Raw genomic sequence first — 23,136 nt, forward strand, 5'->3', positions numbered from 1 at the left:
AAGACTCGAACAACGTGGGTCCGCCTCGTGCGAATCCAGATCAAACACAAATACAAAATCCACACGAGCGTGCCCGGGACATGTTCCCAACGGCTACCCGGAACTTGCCCTGGCTGCCCGAAAACACAGAACGGCCGAAGGGAGGGCACGCTTCCAGATAAAACTCGATATCTCTGCCATGCCACTCCTGCAAACTTCCCTAGGGTGACTGTACCCAGCTCTGCCACACCACTCCTGTAAACTTCTCTAGGATGACTGTACCCAGCTCTGCCACACCACTCCTGCATATTTCTCTAGGGTGACTACCCACCCGTGCCACACCACTCCTGCAAACTTCGATGTCACCTCTACACAAATTAGTGCACCTTTCCATTGATCATGCATGGTGGATCCCCGTTACTTTCTTCCCAATGATTCTGCACCTTACCTCGCCTACTTTGTGACCATTCTCTCTCGTGATCTCGCTCCTCTCCTTCCCTGTCTCTCTTTTTTCCTTTTGAACTTCCGTCAGACCACTTGGCCTAGTTACGAGCGTCTGCGTGGCTCACGTTCTACTGTACCGTGTCCACAAAATCTCTGACAAAAATAAATAAATAAAATAAAAAATAAAAATAAACACTGGCATTTAATGCATCCCTCCCGTTTCAGGCACAAACATAATTAATCATTGGGTCTCTTTGCCAGATTAGGAACCGCTGCAATTGCCTAACCTAACTTGACCTCGCTTCACTTAACCTCACTCCGCCTTAACTAAAAAAAAATAATAATAACAATAATAATAATAATAATAATAATAATAATAATAAATAAATAAATAAAGTGGTTGGGGAAAGGTTCTGCCGGGAAAGAATTCCACTTGTCTGCTTCCCCGGCGTACTCTCTCGTGCTCCGCGGCCATAACTTAGCTCCGATGTCACTTGGTAATAGATTTGTAGCTCACTATTTCTCCAAAGAAACCAACACTTCTCGATGCGTGACGAGCCTAATCGGAGACTCCAATTCTCACATAAATTTCTCACACACACGTTATTGTTGGCACTCGTCCCATCCCCCGCCGATACATTAAACCTTTTAACCTTGTCTACATGAATGCTTAGCAACTGCACAGCCATTTGTGTGTGTGTGTATGTGTGTGTGTGTATGTGTGTGTGTATGTGTGTGATATTCACCATGGTCTCGGACCACGTGTTGGACTCGTGATCGACAGTTATCACCCCTCCAGGATGAGACCTCTGAGCTCATATATATGATCGATCTTTGGGTAATGCTGTGACCTTACGAGAGTTGGAGTAACGGCTCACAGTAGAGCGATACTACAATCATTTCAGCCCTGGGCGGGATTCGAACTCGGAACGCAGGAGTAGCAACTGCGAACGCTAACACTGCGCATTCGAGCCGTGCATGTGTGTGTGCGTGTGTCCGTGTTTGTTAGTGTGTGCGTCTGTACATATATTCATACAAAATATACATATTTGTCGCAAGAGGTGAAAATACACGAGAGAGAGAGAGAGAGATCCTCCACAGCTTTTCTGGTGAGAGCAAGCTGGTCTCCAGCCTAATGGGGGTGGCGCGGGGGATAGAGGGTCTCGATCGCTCCAGTCCCCCAATCAAAGTCCACCCACCCACAGAGACACCCAGAACCCCCCCCCTCTAAAGTTCGCCACACTCGTACGTCAACAAACTGTGATCAGCTCCTTCCGCAGTGGTCAACACATTTTTTTTTCTGGCTACCGCCAGGTTATTTCATCCGTCTCTATCACACCCTCGGTAAGTGAGGGAGGGGGATAAAGAATTTATAAATAAATAAATAAATAAATAATTATAACAATACAAAGTATATATGCGAAAACAATTCGTCTCACCACCACCTCCTCCGACTGACTTACCTTCTTTTAGCCGTTGTGGGCGTGAGGTTCCCCGGCACCCCATGGGCGGCCGCCGCTGGCAAGGGCGTGGGTGTGGCCAGCACCTGATGGTGATGGTGATGGGCAGCGGGCGGGGTCACGCCCCCGGTGGACAACGAGGTCACGCCGCCCGTGGACAGGGTTCCGCCCACTGCTGCTGCAGCAGCAGCGCCCATGTAGGCCCCGCTGTACGCCCCTGCATAGGCGTACATGGTGCGGGGCTCTTGGGCGTGAAGCTCCTCAAAGTGACGGAGGGGCGCTGGTCTTCCTCTTGCTCGTGGGCGTGACTGGGCGACCTTGGGCGGAGGGGCGCTCTTGGCTCACCCTCCGTAATGGTTCTAACCTCGCCCTCGGGTAGTGTCAAATCACCTTCTCGAGGAGGACCTCTGGAAGGATTCCTCCTGAGGAAAGATCCAGTCCAACAAAGGTCTTCTTCTGTTCCTCTGCAGGCTCTGAAAGGCAGTTAGGACCTTCGGCTGGAGCAGGGGCACGTAAGGACGTCCGATGGCACGGGATTATCCCCCCTCCGGGCGAAGGGAAGAACCTGACGTAGGTGAAGGAGGAGCACCCTGGTCACTCATAACCAGGTCGCTTCGTCTCCGGCGCCACGGCCGTCGTGGTTTCTGGTCGCCCTTGAGAGGTCGTCCTCGAGTTTCTGCTAGTTGCTCTCGAGCGAAGAAGTCAAAACGAGAAACACTCGTTCTCCTCAGGCTTTTGAACGAAGATTCTGCCCTTTGTACTTGATTAGGTTTCTTTATTTTCTTCCCTTAATTAACTTCCATTGGTTACCTGTGAATACTTTCTTCCTTTTTTTTTTCCTTTTGATTTCCTTTTGTTATGATTTCGCCTTGCACTAATTTTCCTGAGGTCTGGCACTACAAGATCACGACAAATGTGGAACACTTTCCTCCTCCACCACACACATCCACACACACAAATAAATAATATAAATAAATAATTACACTAATTAATAAATAATGAGGAGAAATGGTAGAGTCCAAAGTAAGGTGACATTACAAGTTAAATGAACCCAAAAATCGTCACTTTCTGAGTTAAACATGTATTTCATATATCGATTTTGGCTGAAAAAAACAGAAACGAAGATTATTTATCATTGCTGTGACAAATTAGACCATTTTGAGTATTATTTTCAGCTTTTTGGCATTTTCTTCGTGTTTTATTTTTATTTTTTTTTCCACACGGGTGAAAATGTGGATACACGAAAAACATGTGCATATATCTCCGCGGATAAATGTAAAGCGCGCTCTCACACACACACACACACACACACACACACACACACACACACACACACACACAGTACCCATAGATCGGTCATATACGAGATCTGAGCTCTTTTCCGGGAGGGAAATAGCTGTCGATCACGAGTCCAACACGTGATCCACGACCATGGTGAATCACATACACACACAGTAACTTTGCTTAGAAATCTATTCTTCAAGATATTTTACCCCAATTTGGCGTATTCTCACTCGAGCCCATGCCGAAGTGATCATCACAAACCGCGGAATTTGATTCTCCGCGAAATTCTGCCCATGCAGCACCGATCTGAACGTCACAAAATACGACCTAACTTGACCCAACCTGACGGCAGCGAACCACATCCTGACAAAAGGTCGCCACTTCTACTACAGTTGGGAAGCTGGCGTCGCCCATAACTTCGTAAGCGATCGTAATGGGCATCGCTGTGGGCTGTAACAGTGCAGGCGCTGATCGTAAAAGGAGGCGGGGGAGGGAGTGCTGGCGTGGGGGAGTCGGGGGAGTGACTGTTGGCGTGTGGGAGTCGGGAGGGAAGGTGGGAGGGAAGGCTTGAAATGGCAGTCAAGTCTGATTGCGACAGGTGTGGGGCTGAGAACCAAAAGACGGAGTAGGAATGGGTGTGGGATTAGGGGTAAGAGTGTGACAATAGGAAGGAGAATGGGAGTGAGAATGGGAGTAGGGGCGACTATGGGGAAAGGAGTAAAAAGTGGGAATGCGAGTGGGAGGTTATCCAGATAGATTTGAAAAAAAAAAATCCTACTACCATTCTCATTCTTAGACGATGATTCGAGTCCTGCACTTCTCCCTGATTCCTACCACTAACTTCCTTAACAGTTCCTAAAGCGGAATAGCAAAGGTGAGGAGTTCAGTCGCATCTACTCAGCGCCTCCTGGCGTAGGCTCCTATGCACATGGACACATATTATACTACGCTGAGATAAGGGGAACACGACATTGGGAAATATCACGGCAGTGCTCCATTTATTCTTCCTCCTACAGTTCTACCACTTCGTCCATTCGGTTGGCGGTAGCATTTGATGCCAAACATCTGGAGGGAGGGAGGGAGGGGGGGGGAGAGAGAGAGAGAGAGAGAGAGAGAGAGAGAGAGAGAGAGAGAGAGAGAGAGAGAGAGAGAGAGAGAGAGAGAAGTGAGGGGGCGGGGGAGCAAGAATGCTGCTGCGTGACTCGGGTCCGTGTGGACGTCACTCGAGTCCCTAAAATATCGACAACATAAAACACGCATTCAATACCCCGTGGGAGGAAGAGGAGGAAGAGAAGGAGGAGCTGGAAATGAGAAGGTGGAAAGGAGGAAGGTGAAGAGAAGGAGGAGGAAATGATAGAAGAGATGGAAGATGAGGAGATGAAGGAGGAGGTAGGTCAGTAGGAGGAGGAAGAGGAGGTGGCGGAGGAGGTAGGGTGGGAAGTACGAATGACTGGAAAGAAGGTGGAAAGGAAGAGAGGGTGGCGAAGGTGGAGATAGAGGAGAAGTAAGAGGGGTTGGAGGAGGAGGAGGAGGAGGAGGAGGAGGAGGAGGAGGAGGAGGAGGAGGAGGAGGAGGAGGAGGAGGAGGAGGAGGAGGAGGAGGAGTGTTTGGCGTCGGGGGTGTCCGTTCCCTGGTTGGCCCAGCCGGACGTTATCGAGCGATAAAAAGCCTCCTGTATATCCTGTGCACGAGTGCTCAACCGTGATCATCGTGTCTGTCTGTCGCGGGAGGGCGGGCGTGCGGGCGTGCGGGCGGGCTGGGAACAGCTTAGTGGCGATGTGACCCCCTCCCCCCCATGCCTCCCCAAACTGGGGCTTAAAGGCTTTAGGTTTTGTGAAACAGTTTGGTTTTTGATGGTCTGGAGTTGAGTGACGTGATTTGGCCCAGTATGACGGGCGCTAGTAGTACGGTATGGTATGATATGATCATTATGGTATAATATGGTATGGTATAAATGAGTAAAACAATTCATTTCACCGAGTTATGTTATCTATTTCCTCGATCATTAGAACACCCCACAAGTCAATGATCAATTATGCAAACGCAAGGGGGTTAAAATCGACGTCAATAAGGTCACCAAATGATGTCACAGCGATCACCAAATGACCTCACAGCGGTCACCAAGTGTCGTACAGCGGTCACCAAGTAACGTCACAACAGTTACCAAGTGACGTCACAGCGGTCACCACGTAACGTCACGGCGGTCACCAAGTAACGTCAGAAGCGGTCACCAAGTGACGTCACAGCAGTCACCAAGTGACGTCAGAGCTATTGCCAAATGACGTCACAGCGGTCACCAAGTGTTGTCATTCATGGTGCGATTAGTCGAGCGCTTATCTTGCCTGCCACCAAGTTATTCTTGAAAATTTCCAAGCTACGAGATTTCCCAAGTGGAAGTCATATTTTTCTTTTTTAAGAGAGAAAAAAGAGGAAACGGAAGGAGAGAAAGCGGAAGTGAAGCGGCGCGAAGCAGAAGACAATAAATAATAAAACGAATTTAAAAGAAAAGAAGAAAAAAGGAGGGAAAAAAAAAAACACTTCCGATCGGAGAAACTTGACAAGCGAACGACGCGACGCGACGCCAATCGATTTCGTCCGAAGAGGCGATTATGATCGCGACGACGAAGACGACGACGACGACAACAAGAAGATGAGAATGAAGGTACAAGAACGACGACAATGACGCTGACGGAGCTGACGTCGACAACAATGACCATAAGGCCTAAACTAAGCAGTTCCATGTCCATGACCACCTGTCATCACCATCCATACAGTTGTCTGACACACAATAGTTTCAGCGCTCACTACATGGTTACTAAGTCTATTCCATCTGTTGACCACTTGTTAGTAAACCAGTTTTTGCCTATTTCCTTCTTAAATCTAAATTAGTTCAATTTAAATCCTTTACAGCGAGTCCTCCCCTGTTCTCTTAATATGATGACCTTGTTTGTGTCGCCTTTGTTAAAGCCTTTGATTCACTTGAACACCTCTATCAGATCGTTCCCACTAGGGTGGAGGGGTAGGGGGATGAATACTATCGTCAGCCGGCACACCAAGTACCACTAGGTAGGGAATGATGGGATGCCAAGACAGAGGTAGAATAGGAAGAGCCATCTGGCCTGTGGCGCCGGCGACAAAAAGCAAATCAGCTTTTACGACAGCCAAGACATGGACGTCGGCAAATAAAGGTGATAATTGCCGGGAGGAATGGCGAATTAAAGCACAGCGAGAGCAGAAAAACGATAAAATGTCGGCCACGAGGTTGGTAACAACACGGCGAGAAGAGAGAGAGAGAGAGAGACAGAGAGAGAGAGATAGAAACAGAAGGACAGAGAAGGATACAAGCTGATAGACAAAGATAGAGACTTTGTCAGAGAGAGGCAGACACACATATATATGTGTATATATATATATATATATATATATATATATATATAGAGAGAGAGAGAGAGAGAGATACAAAATGGCAAAGAACCCAGCTACACACGCGTACACCAACAAACAAACACACACACACACACAACTCGGTGGCGCGGTTGATAGAGTCCCTGACTGTCACTACGGCGGTCCGGGTTCGAATCCTGTCCAGGGCTGAAATAATTTCAGTATCGCTGCGCTTCAAGTCGTTACTCCAACTCTCGTGGGCGGGGAGTTGTGTGTGTGTGTGTGTGTGTGTAAGGTCACAGCATTACCCATTGATCGGTCATACGAGCTCTGAGCTCTCTTCCGGGAGGGAAATAGCTGTCGATCACGAGTCCAGCACGTGATCCAAAGACCAAGGTGAAAGGCGAATACAAGGCGACGTTTTAGGATTTGTAGTGGTACATGTACCTGAGGCCTCGTTCAAGTCGAGAGTCGCCCCTTAGCTGTATAATAAATCGGGTTTCTGTCAAAACAACATTTATGGCGTTTTAAGGCATGAAACGTCGCTCATAACAAAGTTATACTGAACCCAATTCCAGTCAAATGCAATGCCAATAATATTACGAACACATTGTCATCAACCTTAAAATAGTCTGAGAGAGAGAGAGAGAGAGAGAGAGAGAGAGAGAGAGAGAGAGAGAGAGAGAGAGAGAGAGAGAGAGAGAGAGAGAGAGAGAGAGAGAGAGAGAGAGAGAGAGAGTGCCAGAAAAAAGGGAGGGTGTCATGACATCGAATCCTGGAAAAATAGGGGAGAACCCGCCGACTGTCGACGACTGACTGGCGAGTCGCCGAACAATGACGAGCTTCATGCAAAGGGCCCCCACCGCCCAACCGACCGACTGAGTCAACTAATTACGCCAATGACAGGCAAACATAAATGAGTGAGCTATTGTGTGAGTGTGTGTGTGTGTGTGTGTATGAGCGTGTGTGTGTGTGTGTGTGTGTGTGTCTGTGTGCGTGTTTCTCAACCTGTTCGTCACTAACTCAAATACACCATCACATCACTGAAATTATACACAGAAAACTAAGCAAAACACCCACATTTGCGTGCACGCACACCCACACAAATACACACATATGCCCGCACACACCCACACACACGCACACCCACACAGTGATAGATACTTGGAACAAATTAGACAAAGAAACAGTGTGTGCAAACACTATTCATGATTTTACGAAAAAAATTGATGCTAAGAGATACAAAGACGGGGACGAGCACAGCTCCCTTCCCGTATAATACAACTAGGTAAATACACACACATACATACACATATACACACATACGAGCGCACGCACGCACACACACACACACACACACACACACATACGCGCGCACGTGCACACATACACATACGCACGCACACTCACGCGCACACGCACGCACGCACGCGCACACACACACACACACACACGCTGGATAACGGTCGATAGCACTCACATATGCCGGGTAAACCGGATACAAACTCGGACGACGGTCTTGTCCCAGCCCGCGTGCGTAAGCCCGAATCAATGGTGCTCTTGCAAAAACAGGATCACACACACACACATACACATAACGTAGTAGGCTGCACGCAATATCTCAGCAAATGCACGATGGCCACGTATATTAATGTGTGTATACGGAGGAATGTGGGCCGCATGGGGAGTGGCTTTGGTTGTAGGTGTGTTTGTGTGTGTGTGTGTGCATACACACACACACATGCATACATTCAGGACAATTAAATGCTCTACCACCTAGGTAAAATAAAATGTGAACACTATATTCGGAGAAATTGAAGGTGATCCGTATATTATGGCCACTTTATGTGGCCCTCTTCATTGTCGATACACACAAACACACACACACACACACACACATATATATATATATACACATTATATATATATAATGTATATATATATATATAATATATATATTTAATGTATATATATATATATATGTATATATATATGTCTACATATATATATATATATATATATATATATATATATATATATGTGTGTGTGTGTGTGTGTATTCACCTCGGATCTGCTGCAGTCTCTGTCGAGACAGCCAGACACCACCCTACGGCAGTGAGCTCAGAGCTCCTTATTAGCCGATCTCTGGGTAGGTCTGAGACCCCTCACACACCACACACCGGGACAGCAAGGTCACAACTCCTTGATTAACGTCCCGTACTTACTCGCTGCTAGGTGAACAGGGGCTACACGTGAAAGGAGACAAACCCAACTTTTGTGTGTGTGTGTGTGTGTGTGTGTGTGTGTGTGTGTGTGTGTGTGTGTGTGTGAACTAGTCAGTCCAAGGCGTGCAATTTCGTGTGATGTGTCTCCAAAGTGATGGATGTACGGTCTGGACCAGATGCCATCAACTCCCCCATCAACCGCAACAACTGTCACCGCGCGCTCGTTTGAATATTTGAATCAGTTTCTACTGATGGCGGTCCGACAACGGTTTTTAACAACTTTTTCTCGATTTGTGATTTGGCGGCCTTGGTTCTTTCGCACATATTACCACTGTTGTCAAACAAGAAGATATCTAGTCAACACCAATTCATCATCATTTCCACCATTCCACGACCCAAAAATGAGGAAATATTACTCGTGAATACAAATGTAACGATGTCCGTTCGAATATTTAAATTTGTATCTTCAACGGAATTTAACGACTTTTTTTTTTCCTTGAAGTACTACCACCCAATGCAGTGGTCTTGTTTCTATGAAACCCGTTTCACTTTCGTTATCCAACTAACACCATCAGTACACCCATTGTAGGTAATATTATCACAACTTTTCACCACATACGCCCAATGAGTGACAATACCAGACGAACGTTCACTAACGGCCTCAAAGCAGAGACTTCCAGTTCCTTGCGATTCTTCACAGATGAAAATTCTACACTGACGGGTGGTGGTGGCTGTAGGTGGTGGTAGGTGGGGGTGGTGGTTGTTGTAGGTCGTCAGGGTTGTGGTAGATGGTAGTGATGGCTGTGGTAAGTGGTGGTGAGGGTTGTGGTAAGTTGTGGTGAGGGTTGTGGTAGTGGTGGTGAAAGCGGAAGCGGGTTAAAAGAATAATGATGATGAGAATGAGGTGATGAGGAGGTGGTGGTGAGGGAAGCAGTGATGGAAGTGGTGGTGAGACCCCCCCTCCCTCACCCCCATCCTCCCTAGTGGCTAACTAGTTTTTACCCCCGGAACTGATCCGAGTTCGATCCACGGCAGCAAATGGTACCAACCAATCGAGTCTTGCCCTTCCTCGCCCTCTCTCTCTCTCTCTCTCTCTCTCTCTCTCTCTCTCTCTCTCTCTCTCTCTCTCTCTCGTTTTTTTATGACCCCAAGCTCGGGCCTGGCTGACTCGGGTGCCAATCAATTACGTTAATCACCAGCGCCCGAATCTCCTAATCCCTCATCACCTTACGAAACTAATAGGAGGACACCGCCCTAAGTCAACAACGCTTAGGCAAACTACACGAACCCCAAGCACTGGCATACGGTCCGGCAGCAAACGCCAATGTTTTTTTATTACCTTCTATATCCATCTATCTAGTAATAAAATAAATACCCCCCCTCTAACGACGTATGTCTTAACTACAAGTAGAATCCAGAAACTATAGTGTTTTTAGGTGGGGCGACAACAGATCAAATATAGCGTCGGCAAATTTGGATCTTGTGTCCAGGGGTAATACGGTCGTTAACTGTGTTGACGGATGTATGTGTATTCACTTGGTCTTTGGATCACGTGTTGGACTCGTGATCGACAGCTATTTCCCTCCTGGAAGAGAGCTCAGAGCTCGTAGGTCCGATCTATGGGTAATGCTATGACCTTGCACACACACACACCCCCAACTCCCCGCCCACGAGAGTTGGAGTAACACCCCTCAGCGCTGCGATACTGATATTATTTCAGCCCCGGGCGAGGATCGAACCCGGACCTCCGTAGTGGCAAGCCAGAGCTCTAACCACAGCGCCATGAGAGGTGTGTGTGTGTGTCTAAGCATATGATAGTAAGACTTGCATACATACTGTATAAATACATTAAATACACGCATACACATGCAGTGCGTGCGTATATGTGTGTATATATATATATATAATAATCTTCCTGCCCGTCGCCCCGGGACTCGAACCGAGATCCAACATGATGCCAATTCGTCACCTTACCAACTGCGACACACACACACACACACACACACAATATCTTACCCACCCTGCTTGTAGGAGGTACAAAAACAAAACAAACGAGACTTCACCATCCTTGCTACTAACATCTTCCTCCTCCTCCTCCTCCTCCTCTTCTTGATTCTTCTTTCCCTCTCAATTCCACCTCGTCTCCTCGTGCTCGGCAAACTCGCCCCATCTCGGATGACATGTTGACAAGTCAACCCATCTATCCTTTCAATCTGTTCTGCTTGACCGACTACCCCCCTACGCCCTAACAAACCCGTGAAGCGCGCGCGCGCGCGCACACACACATACACACACACACACACACATACATACACACACACGCACACCCTACCCCTAACAAAACCGCTCAGGTAAACAAGGGTCCCCATCTTTTGAACGTTTGTTAGTAAAACGTTAACCAAGTGTACTTTGGTGAGCAGGTTCAACTTTGGTAGTTCATGAATAACAATGATTGGTAGTTAGTGAATAACAATGAGTTGTTTGTCTTTATTCTGGCTACCGTAAGACGATCTCCGTTACCATGAAAGTCGCTAGTGAATAAAATCGCCCGGCGACAGCTAGAACAAAAAGACCACAAGTGGAAAGTAAACAGTGACGCCCTTAATATATTCTATTCTGGCCAAGAAACAAACAATCCTGAATGTATCAGAGGGCATGATCTCCGACCGGAATGGGGTCTCGACCAGAGACGACAACTTTCAGTCACGGGTCCGTCCACTGAAATGACTAAGATTATTTTCCTTCAGTCAAAACAAAGCGTATGAGGCGCATCACCGTGTTGACGGGGTTAGTATCTGCTTCTGAACCCTTCCCATCCCTTGCTGTCCGGGTACATGCCTTGATTAACCAATTTCCGGGCTTTCCCGTGCCCTGAAAATTACCCATTTAGGAAACAAATGGCCCCGCCTTTATTTTCCCTTAAACCTTCGTTATGGAATCCATCCCTGATACGAAAAAACACCAATTAAAACAGCGATTAATAAAATATAAAAGATAAATTAATAAAGCAATAACGAAAACAAGTAAAGTTTTATGTATAAAAACAGGAACTCCGCAAGTTACACACACACACACACACACACACACACACACACACACACACAAGGACATCAAAATATATCATTAAATCTTGTCATATTATTTTTCTATCATAATATGAATGTCAGCTAGGAACTGTATAAGGTAGATCATCTCAAATCACCAAATATGTATGTGGATTAATTATCCTATATGTGAATAATCCACACGACAGATACATACATACATTATATATATATATATATATATATATATATATATATATATATTATATATATATATAATCCTAACATTAAAAAAATCACCAACCAACATTCCTCCCTACAAAGCAATAAGCCTCCTCCCCACCCCCTCCTCCACATCCTCCACCGCATTCGTCATCACCAACATCACATCCGAATCGAGAATCAATAAAATTGATTATTACCTGACCACAAATCGTCACCGCACACACATACACACACACACAGATACACATGCACACACACGCACACACACACAACCTTCCCTTCCTGTACATCCACACTTCAGCCACTCTGGATTCTCTTGTAAAATGGAAGAACTTCTGGAGCCTATCATAGGGATGCATACACACACACACACACACACACACACATACACACACACACACACACACACCCAAACATAGATTGATAATGATGATACTCTAATAATGGTCCTTATGAAAGCAATATTAACGATGTAACAACGATAATGATAATGTTACTATTATTCTTACGAACTAGCAATATATAACAGAGTCCAACACCGTCAATCTTCTATTGACGGCGACGAAATCCAGTCGGGAGGCAGGAAAAAATGAAGAAGAGGAAGAGGAAGAGGAGTAGGAGGAGGAGGAGGTGGAGGAGGAAGAGCAGGAGGAAGAGGACAAGTAAAAGGAGCTACATGGAAGACAAAAGAACGGCAACAGACATACTGGTTGCCACGAGGCTGTTTCGTTATTTAATCTAAACCTATCTAGAAGTAAAATAATACTAGACAGGGATTTGTAGGAGGAGGAGGAGAAGGAAGAGGAGGATGAAGAGGAGGAGGAGGAGAATGAAGACGAAGACGAGGATGATGAAGAGAGGAGGAGGACGAAGTGGAAGAGGACGAGGAGGATGAAGAGGAAGACAATGAGGAGGATGAAAAGGAGGAGGAGGAGGAGGAAGAGAGGGAGGAGGAGGAAGAGAGGGAGGAGGAGATCTCGTCTGTATAATCCAGAGTTCTCCTTATCACACGTGCCTGTCATTTCCTCAAGCCACTCAATCTTCCCAAGAATGGATTTCAACCTAACCTAACCAAATACGCCATCAACCTGGCTCGCGGCGCGATCTTGTCCACAAGGATAGAAGCGCTAGTGATCTCTTGGCGATTACGGACAGCATCCCCCCTCACTCCCCTCCCCCCGACAACTAAACCCAATTCGCAAACATGAAACAGTTTCCCAATTTTCTTTGTCACTGCAATTTCAGTAGTACCTCCTCCTCCTCTTCCTCCACCACCATCAACATCACAACCATCACGTCATCACCATCATCACCATCACATCATCACCACCACCATTACGTCATTATCACAGCAATCATCACCACCACCATCATGATCAACACCGCTACCATTACGTCATCATCACCGACATCTCCGTCGCTACCACCATCATCACGCCATCACCACCACCATCACGTCATCACTGTCATCTCCATCATCACCACCATCATGATCACCACCGCTACCATTACATCACCACCACCACCACCACCACTACCACCACTGCGGCCGCCACATTCCATCCTGCCGGTGCGAGGGCTTCATTGCCTTTTTGCAAATTTCTTGCATTCGGAGTCGTGGGTATAAAAGGAGAGGGTCTGCCCTCTCGCACACTCCCACCCCCTCCCCACCCCCCCACATCCACGACCTCCCCCCCTCCCTCCCCCCATCCCTCGGGCTTTCCCTACTCCTCCCTACCCCAGGCCACTCCTTCTCTTCCCCGTCCCCACTCCCTCGATTTTAGCCCAGAGCCCTCTATCCTTAACCCAAAGACTTCCCTTCCTCTTTACCTTCTCCCCCCTAACTCCCCCTTCAACTTCATTTACTCCCCCTCGTCCCCTCTGTAATCCCCCCCCCCCAAGCCCACGTCCTCTCAGGACACCTTCCCTTCCGTGTGGCACCTTTACTTTCATCCCAGCTGGCGCCAGGCTATTCTATTCACCTCCCTGGATACTCCACGGTTAGGTTAGGTTTCTGTGTAAGTGAACTTCACGCTGTCTTCTGGGTTTAGCTTGGGACATTAGCCCTATTTCTCCAACCCAGGGCCAAATCAGGATGACGGGATTGTGATTGGGCAACCCCGTCCCCGCATCCCCACCCTTAACCTCCGAGGAATCGAGTCAGGATCTTCCTGTTCTTCCTATTAAGACTTTAGTTACTGACCTCCGCCGTGGGACCCTTCCTCATTGGCTTCAACATCTTTACATCATCGCTGACCTTAGGTCATAATTTATAATCATCGATTAAAATATCAAGTTCCTGTTTCTAGGCGCTGGTAGCGTCATAAGATGCGTGCTGGTCTCGTGTTTACTTAATTAAGGGTTCGAATCCCGCACTCCAGCAGTGACTGTTGCTTGTCCCAAGAGTCCCCCAAAGCACATAGGGCAAAGGTGACGGCTTCGGCCGCAGCTACTCAGCCCCTCCAATGCCCTCTCAAACAGAAATATATATATTTTTTAATTTTATTTTTTAATTGCTCTGTTCGACCTCTGACACCACATGTCGATCGTGTTTCCCGGTCAGCCCATTTGCACAATTTAGAATAAGAACATGAGAACATAAGAATGAAGGGGACTGCAAGAGACCATAAAGCCTACACTAGGCAGTTCTTATGTCCGTGACCAACCGATAGTTTCAGCGTTCACTACATGGTGAAAGTCTATTCCTATTTTGGTTAACAAGGACTAATTCAGTAGTTCAGTCCCCGTATACAATACTGTGTGTGTGTGTGTGTGTGTGTGTGTGTGTGTGTGTGTGTGTGTGTGTGTGTGTGTGTGTGTGTGTATGTGTGTGTACGCGTGTGTATGTGTGTACGCGTGTATGTGTAGGTGTGTGCGTGCGTGGGTACGCGTGTGTGTGTATGTGTGTGTACGCGTGTATGTGTGTGCGTGCGTGGTTACGCGTGTGTATGTGTGTGTACGAGTGTATGTGTATGTGTGCGTGAGTGTTTGTATGTGTGTGTGTACGTGCGTGTTTGTATGTGTGTGTGTGTGTGTGTGTGTGTGTGTGTGTGTGTGTGTGTGTGTGTGTGTGTGTGTGTGTATGCGTGTGAGTGTGTCTGTGTGTGTGTTTGAGGGGAAGGGTGATCTTCCTCCCTGGCTGACAAGTCGATCAGCAGCCGTTCAGTCCATCCAACAGTCCATCCATCAGCCTGTCATGCGCCGAGACCAGTACTGTCGTTACGTCCTGGAGGGTTCGAACGATCAATACGCCAAACTACCGGACACCCGTGCCTCAAAGAAGGTCCTCCACACAACGACCCGAGGACGACCCACCAGAGGGGGAAGGACGACCGACCAATAGGACGACTACCGGGAGGAGGACGACCGGTAAAAGTCCATCAAACCAATTGACGGCCGTCCATCAATCTGTCTGTCCGGAGGATGTTGCCAAATAAACACACAAGAGGTTGATAGATAGATAGATAGAGAAAGAGGGAGAGTAAAAGAGGGAGAGAGAAAGAGGGAGGGAGGGAGGGAAAGATTCCTCCTGTATATAAGCAAGAGGACAAAAAATACACACACGCACAAAGAAACGCACACACACACGCGTACATACACCCTCCCCCCCTTGGGAGCAAAGGCTAAAACGAGGACGACCTATACTATCCACGCCCGCATCACCTACGCCCAAGAAAGCACGCCCATAGCAACACCAGCCCGCCCCCATAGGCCATTCCCCACCAGTTACCACATAAGCACCCTTGGCCATCACACATACAATGGTCACAACATCCTCACCCCCGCCCACACCCACGCCCTCGGCCCCACGCCCATAACCACACCACAAACCACCGCACGGAGTCCGGAGGAAGACACGACCGGAGTCCGGAGGAAGACACAACCGGAGTCCGGTGCCGCCGGTGCGCCGTCCGGAGCCGGCGAGGCGTGGCTTTTCGTGACAAGATAGTCATCCCGACAGATATGATAACCTGATTCGTTTGCCGACACTATACGTTTCCTCCGTCCGTACACGCGAGGAGGCGCAGGCGTGTACATGCGCATACGTGTACACGAGCATGCGTGTACACGCACACACGCGTACGAAGACACACAATATATACACAAGACCAATAACATAAGCGAAATTAAAGCAAAGAGACGGGACTCCATGAGTACAACTCCAACCCTGGGTAAGTATACACACGCGCAAACACGCACATTCCAGCTAACACAAACACCCATACGCACATAACGACCCACACGCACATACACTCAAACACCTGTGTACACATGAAACCATAATCACACTCACATGTGTACACGCACACATGTACACGCGCGTGTAGCCACAAGAACCCATCACATGATCGATCAGACATAATGCAAATAAATCTTGGTTTATTGATGCAGTAACAAGCATCACTGCTTACAATAAATTTCATAAGATACAATTATCGTGTATACTCGTAGATACTAAACACATGGCAGCGACAATATATATATATATATATATATATATATATATGTGTGTGTGTGTGTGTGTGTGTGTGTGTGTGTGTGTGTGTGTGTGTGTGTGTGTGTGTGTGTGTGTGTGTACGTATGTATGCAAAGTTTTGAGATAGAGTGGGTCAGGTTCTCGTGTCCGCTGGTGTACCACTGAACGTGGGAACCGTTCTTTGTCCGCTCGCCGATCCCACAGGATTTCAACGCCCTCAAGAAACAATCCTTCCTCCTCCTCCTCCTCCTCCTCCTCCGCCCGGTCCTCCTCTGCATCCCTCGTTCTTCCCAGTACCGGGCAATACCTACCACTCCGATTGGTACCACAGGTATCACCCCTTCCATACCAAATGGTCCTCTTTTCTTCTCCAACTCTCGAAGTAACGTGGCTGAGGCCAGGCGATTTTATTCGTCTCCCGTGGGGGGAGGGGGGAGGACAAATGTCCTCTCCGCACAGATATTTCGTTGTTCTCCTTCACATAGACGCCTCCTGCTTCTTCATTCCCTAGTCTTCCTCCTACTATCGTGGTTCCTCTAGCATACCCCCCTCCTCCTCCTCCTCTTCTTCTTCTTCCTCCTTCTCCTCTTCTTCCTCCTCTTCCTCTTCTTCCTCCTCCTCCTCCTTCTCTTCTTCCTCCTACTACTCCTCTTCCTCTTCTTCTTACCCACTTCCCATCATCTCGTACTTTACATCTTGTGTACTGACTACAAAATCGCAATCAATATTCTAATAACTTCAGAGACGCCTCTATGGACCAGAACCACGCACCGTTATCTAAATATGGAAGACCACGTCCAGCTCCTACTAGCTCTCCTTACACCGCTCCCTGACCACCACTATGCACCGAATCCTTCGGCGAGGCATTGTCCACCCCGAGGACAGAAACGCCACTTGTCCTAAATCCACATCCTCCTTGGGCTCTTCTTCCCTAGATATTCTTTCTCCTCGTGTTCCTCCACCTCCTCCTCCTCTTCCTCCCATTCCTCACACTCCTTTTCCTCCAGCTCATTCTTCTCCTCCTTTCCTCCTCCTCTTCCTCGCTCTTCTATTCCTTCAGTTCATTCTTCTCCTCCCACTCTCTCACCTCTTTCCCCTCTTCTTCTTCTTCTCTCATTCTTCTCCTCCTTTTCTCTCGCCTCTTTCCCCTCTTCTTCCTCCCACTCTCTCACCTCTTCCTCTCTTCTCCTCCCTCTCTCTCCCCTCTTCTTCCTCCAGCTCATTCTTCTCCCACTCTCTCATCTCTTTCGCCTCTTCTTCCTCCTTCTGATGACGCTAATATCGTCTCTCTTCCTGGTAGAAATCGTACCAGATTTGGGAGTACCAACGCCCCCCCCCCACCTCCTACTCCCACTCCAGCTCACTCCCAATCCCAAGGTTTCTCCGTCCGCTGACTCTGCTCCTGCTATTTTACACTCTTATTTCCTCCCTCTCCCCCTCCACACCCGCCTCAGCCACCTCCATGATCCACCTCACCCCTCCACCTCCTCTTCTTTCTCCACTTTCTTCCATCTCACCTCCCTCACATCCACAGCCTCATCCTCATTCACATCTTCCACATCTTGCAGGGATAGCTTCCTCTCTACTTGCGTCTCACCCGCTCTAAAGAAATACGTCTTTGTTTATCTTCGACATATTCTTCCATCTTCTCTGCCTCAGTAGCAGCTAATAGAGATAGATCGATATATATATATATATATATATATATATATATATATATATATATATATATAGAGAGAGAGAGAGAGAGAGAGAGAGAGAGAGAGAGAGAGAGAGAGAGAGAGAGAGAGAGAGAGAGAGAGAGAGAGTGAGAGTGAGAGAGAGTCAGTCTTGGGGCCTCTTCTCTCTCTCTTTTCCTCGCCTCTATCTCACGGCCCCATCACCACTCCGACCTCGCGTTGGCTCGGCCGCCACGACCCCTTTCCTTACCGGACCGGACCGGCACATTTACTTACTTCACTTCGTCTACTCCTTTTCTTGATCTGGTGGTTCAAATCGAACGCCTTCGCCGTCTCCTCCACCACCACCACCAGTCCTCCTCCTCCTCCTCCTCCTCCCCCGGCCCCTCTCTTACCAATCGAATGCCACGCCTCCTCTCGGATCAAGTTCCGCGTTAAGCCCTCGAGGGAATCCGCATTCAACCCCCCTCCACCCCAAGCTAATGGCGCTGTTAACTGAAGAATTACATTAAACTCGTAGGTTCCAAGTGGCACACTTCCTCCTTTAATCCTGGTTGTCGCCAGGCGATTGGGTCCACCTCCCTGGCGCCTGTGCCTATGTCGAGTGACCTTTACAGTGCCAGGTGGCACTTACTCGCCGCCTAGAAAGGGTGGAGGTCTAAAAGAGCAATGAACAAAGGCAGCCTCCCCTCCCGTGAACTTTACGAGTGCCTGTGCATCACACAAGGGCCGCGACTTACCTAATACTCGGAGTGTTGGACTGAGGGCCACTCTCCTGAAGAGGCCTCGCCAGGTCCGGTACCCCACTTTGCGAGGTCCTTCAGCAGGGCTCTCCCCGAGAGATGGGCCTTCCTCAAACCTCAACAATCTCAATAAACACTTATCATTCCTCAATCTTCGGCAATTTTCTCTCCCTCCACACAACAACCCTCAGACCTCCTCCACATCCCGTACGAAGTATTGTCTACAGAAGTTGTACGCAGACGGTATGTTAAAGACTTCTGAGGGCACCCCCAACGGACCAGAGCCACGCAGTATTTTTGTATGATAAGGGACAAAGAAGAATGTCAATGAATTGCCCTCCATTGTCACTCTTCTCTGCTACCTTTCTGATAAACTTTCTTTGGCCACATCCATCTCTCATGGACAAAAGACTATTGTCCAGAACACACACCATCTTCTCCACAATTGCCGTATAAAAGAACACAATGTGTTGGTCATCTACTGTCAGGGCTGCCAGCCACTCTTCCCTTTTCCTTCTTTCCTTCCTTCACCACCGACCTTCCCTTTCTTTTACCTTTACCTTTCCAAACTTCCTACCTGCCCACACACCTACCCATTTGCCTACTTACCCACTTAACATCCTCCACCTCTTATCCCTCTTTTTCTCTTTCAAACACACACACACACACACACACACACACACACACACACGTGTACACCCTCAGGAACATTTATGATTGAATGTACACACGGACGCAGGGGGTGGGAGAGGGGGGGGTCTCCCCACTGTGAGTCTAACAACGCAATGTTATATTTACCACTCCTGGCTCCATGAAACACGCAAACATACACTCTACTCGAACCCGATCTCGCGCGCGGCCCATTTGTACTACCGGGAAGTAGTAGTAGTATTAGTAGATAGCAGTAGTAGATAGTACTAGTATTAGTGGTAGTAGTGATTACTTTCACCACAGTTCCACGAGGATAGAGGTTGAAAAGTAGTAGTAGTAGTAGTAGTAGTAGTAGCGGTGGTAGTGTAGTAGTAGTAGTTTGTTGTAATGGACGGTAGTTTACCGTGGTGGGGGTTATCATCAGATATATTAAAATTCACATTAGCATTATTGTTATATTGCATGAGGTCGAATTTAGGTCGGCTAGGAAAGCTAACTGTGTTAGGTGGGTTGGGTAGATAAGGTAGGATGGGTAGGTTTGATAGGTCTAGTAAGTCTGTTAGGTTTAACTAGGTTTAGGTCTACAGGTTGGTTTTATGCCTGGCAAGTTAAACGGGTTGGTTAAGATTAAGTTAGCTCACTTTACGTCAGATACAATAGAAAATCAAATGAAACTAATTCTATGATAGCGTGTCTAGTCCCTGGACAAAATAAATACATTAATAAATAAATGAATAAGTAAATAAAATAGATAAAGGAATACTAAATAAACAAACATCATACATAAATAAATGCATGCCAGGAGAGCGATGACGCAAAGTTTACTACAATTGCAAGTTGAAATCAATAAGAACGGAGTGACAGCGGGGGGAGGGGGGAGGGGGGAGTAGATAATAATGGCGGGGGGAGGAGGCGACAATGGGTGGATGGGGGAACGCGAGAAAGTAGAGGGGCCGGGCGAGAATGGGGGAGGAGGGATGAATAGAGCAAGAAGAAATGGGAGGGGAGAGAGGGAAGAGGGAGAGGGAGGAGGGAGAGATGCGGGAGTGGAAGGGAGGAAGTTTGTGAAGGTGGAGAGGGAGGTAGTTAGGGAGGGTGGAGAGGGAGGTAGTTAAGTAGTTAGGGAGGGTAAGAGACCACCTAAAAATAATAACGAGCGTAAAAGAGAAAGACAGAAAACAACAACGATGATGATGATGAAAACGATCATAAAAATGTTAAAATCCATGATGATCATCATCATCATCATCGTCATGAAAACGACAAAGACCATACTCGTGGCACCAACGTATACGAGGAGGAGGAGGAGAGGAGGAGGAGGAGGAGGAGGAGGAGGAGGAGGAGGAGACGGCACGCGTGAAAAGAGCAAAGCCCACAAAGACGCGTCGTGTTCCTGAAGGCGGCCATGCAGAAGGCGTTATCGAACGCTGCCGCCGCCGGGGATGCGCGACAATTGGCACTCGAGGCGTATCTCGTGGTTAGCTAACGGGAGTCAAGGAGGAGCTGACCTCGATCACAACTCTTCTCGCAGTTACACTTAATCCCTTGCGTACCGGGTGGTACTCTTCCCTTCCTGTACAGCTGCCACCACCTCTTGGGGGTTCAATTTACCTCAAGAGCACTCCTGGAGGTAAGGAAGAGACATGGCGCTATTCTTATTTCATCCTGACTGGCGCCAATATATATATATATATATATATATATATATATATATATATATATATATATATATATAAAGTAATGTCGTAACACATTCGTAAAGATTCAACAAAAACCCACTGTGTTGGATAAGAAGAAATGAAATAAAATTAATTCCATATATTTCGATCACGGACTGTGATCCTCTTCAGTGGAATACAGAAAGGTAGAGCAAATGGCATGTCTTATATACAATAAGAATAAGGGACAAGGGTAGGACTCAGGTAGCATCTAGTACTTTGCGGGGCAGGTCACCCGCCTTCACCAACGATGGTAACAATTTGTTGACTGCCCAGGTGGTAAGGCAGTCAGGTGACCACTGTCCATATGACATATTAAAATTTGGAAATTTGTTAATCAGGGATGATTCTATTATTTTTCTTTTAAAACTGCATTTTGAATTAAAGATAATCTTTGCCTCATTCCAATCCATATGATGGCCTTCCTTGTCTACATGTCTTCCAACATGTAGACAAGGAAGGCCATCATATGGATTGGAATGAGGCAAAGATTATCTTTAATTCAAAATGCAGTTTTAAAAGAAAAATAATAGAATCATCCCTGATTAACAAATTTCCAAATTTTAATATGTCATATGGACAGTGGTCACCTGACTGCCTTACCACCTGGGCAGTCAACAAATTGTTACCATCGTTGGTGAAGGCGGGTGACCTGCCCCGCAAAGTACTAGATGCTACCTGAGTCCTACCCTTGTCCCTTATTCTTATTGTATATAAGACATGCCATTTGCTCTACCTTTCTGTATTTCACTGAAGAGGATCACAGTCCGTGATCGAAATATATGGAATTAATTTTATTTCATTTCTTCTTATCCAACACAGTGGGTTTTTGTTTAATATATATATATATATATATATATATATATATATATATATATATATTATACACACACACACGTCTCAATCCCCTTTACAACAAGAAACGACAGGGTGTGACCGAGTCCACACAATGACGTCAAACTGTTCGAGAAATATAACCTGACATGACATTTTCCTTAGACAATTCATGATGTCACACTGTGTGACATCACCGATCCAAATGCGAGAGAAAAAGTCACAAACGTTTAGCCTGACACGTCTTCATAGCCTCAGTGACAAAAGGGTCAAACTCGTCGACTGGCCTCGATGCATTCGGCAACAGTGCCAAGGTAGAAGAGGCCTCGCCTGCAAGGACGAGAATATTCGAGGCACTGTGGAACGCTCATATTCAATCTCGCCTCGCCACTCGTCGAATGAGTTCAACTCGTCGAATAAGATAAATTCGTCAAATGGGTTAAACTCGTCGAATAGATTTAACTCAGCGAATAGGTTAAATTTGTCGAATTGGTTAAACTCGTCGAATGGGTAACTCGTCGAATGGGTTAAACTCGTCGAATGGGTTAAAATCGGCGCTTGGATTCAACTCAGCGAACGAGTTCAAACTTGTCGAATGGATTATACTCAGCGAATGGGTTAATTAAACTAGGCGAAAAGTTTAAACTAATTCGTCGAAAGAGTTTAATGTCGAATGGGTTAAACTAGTGGAAAGAGTTTACTGTCGAAGGGGTTAACCTCCCGATTAACTCTTTCGACGCATTTTGCAAGTTGCACCTTACCTTAAGCTGCCCACCCAGGGGGGCTTTATTCAGCTGAAGGACACCCCCTCGACATCCTCCTAGTCACAGGTTCGGATCCCGCACTCCCTTCCGATTCCCAATAGTAACTGTTTGTGACATGCCCCGACAATCCCTAGAAAGGCAAAGATGACACCTTCGACCGCAGCTATTCAGCGCCTCTTGGCGTATGCTCTTCACCTTAACCCACAATACAGAACTAGATGGGGC

The 23,136-nt window shown here is 47.1% G+C and overlaps 1 protein-coding gene across 12 annotated transcripts in view; it reads right to left on the reverse strand.

Annotated features, from left to right (window-relative positions):
* The window catches only part of tgo (Aryl hydrocarbon receptor nuclear translocator homolog tgo), a 434,151-nt gene that overhangs the window by 218,361 nt on the left and 192,654 nt on the right, over positions 1 to 23,136 (reverse strand). For 10 of the 12 annotated variants that reach the window (XM_076208024.1, XM_076208028.1, XM_076208030.1 and 7 more), the window contains exon 2: positions 1,887 to 2,986. The exons of the other annotated variants lie outside the window; for them this stretch is intronic. In XM_076208024.1, coding sequence (XP_076064139.1) covers positions 1,887 to 2,116 — 230 coding nt within the window. In that variant the 5' untranslated portion in view covers positions 2,117 to 2,986. The remainder of the gene's footprint in view (positions 1 to 1,886; positions 2,987 to 23,136) is intronic. 12 annotated transcript variants of the gene reach the window in all.

The sequence above is a fragment of the Oratosquilla oratoria genome, chromosome 24 (assembly GCF_046742065.1).
Source record: "Oratosquilla oratoria isolate Oo_2021 chromosome 24, ASM4674206v1, whole genome shotgun sequence".
Taxonomy (NCBI): Eukaryota; Metazoa; Arthropoda; class Malacostraca; order Stomatopoda; family Squillidae; genus Oratosquilla; species Oratosquilla oratoria.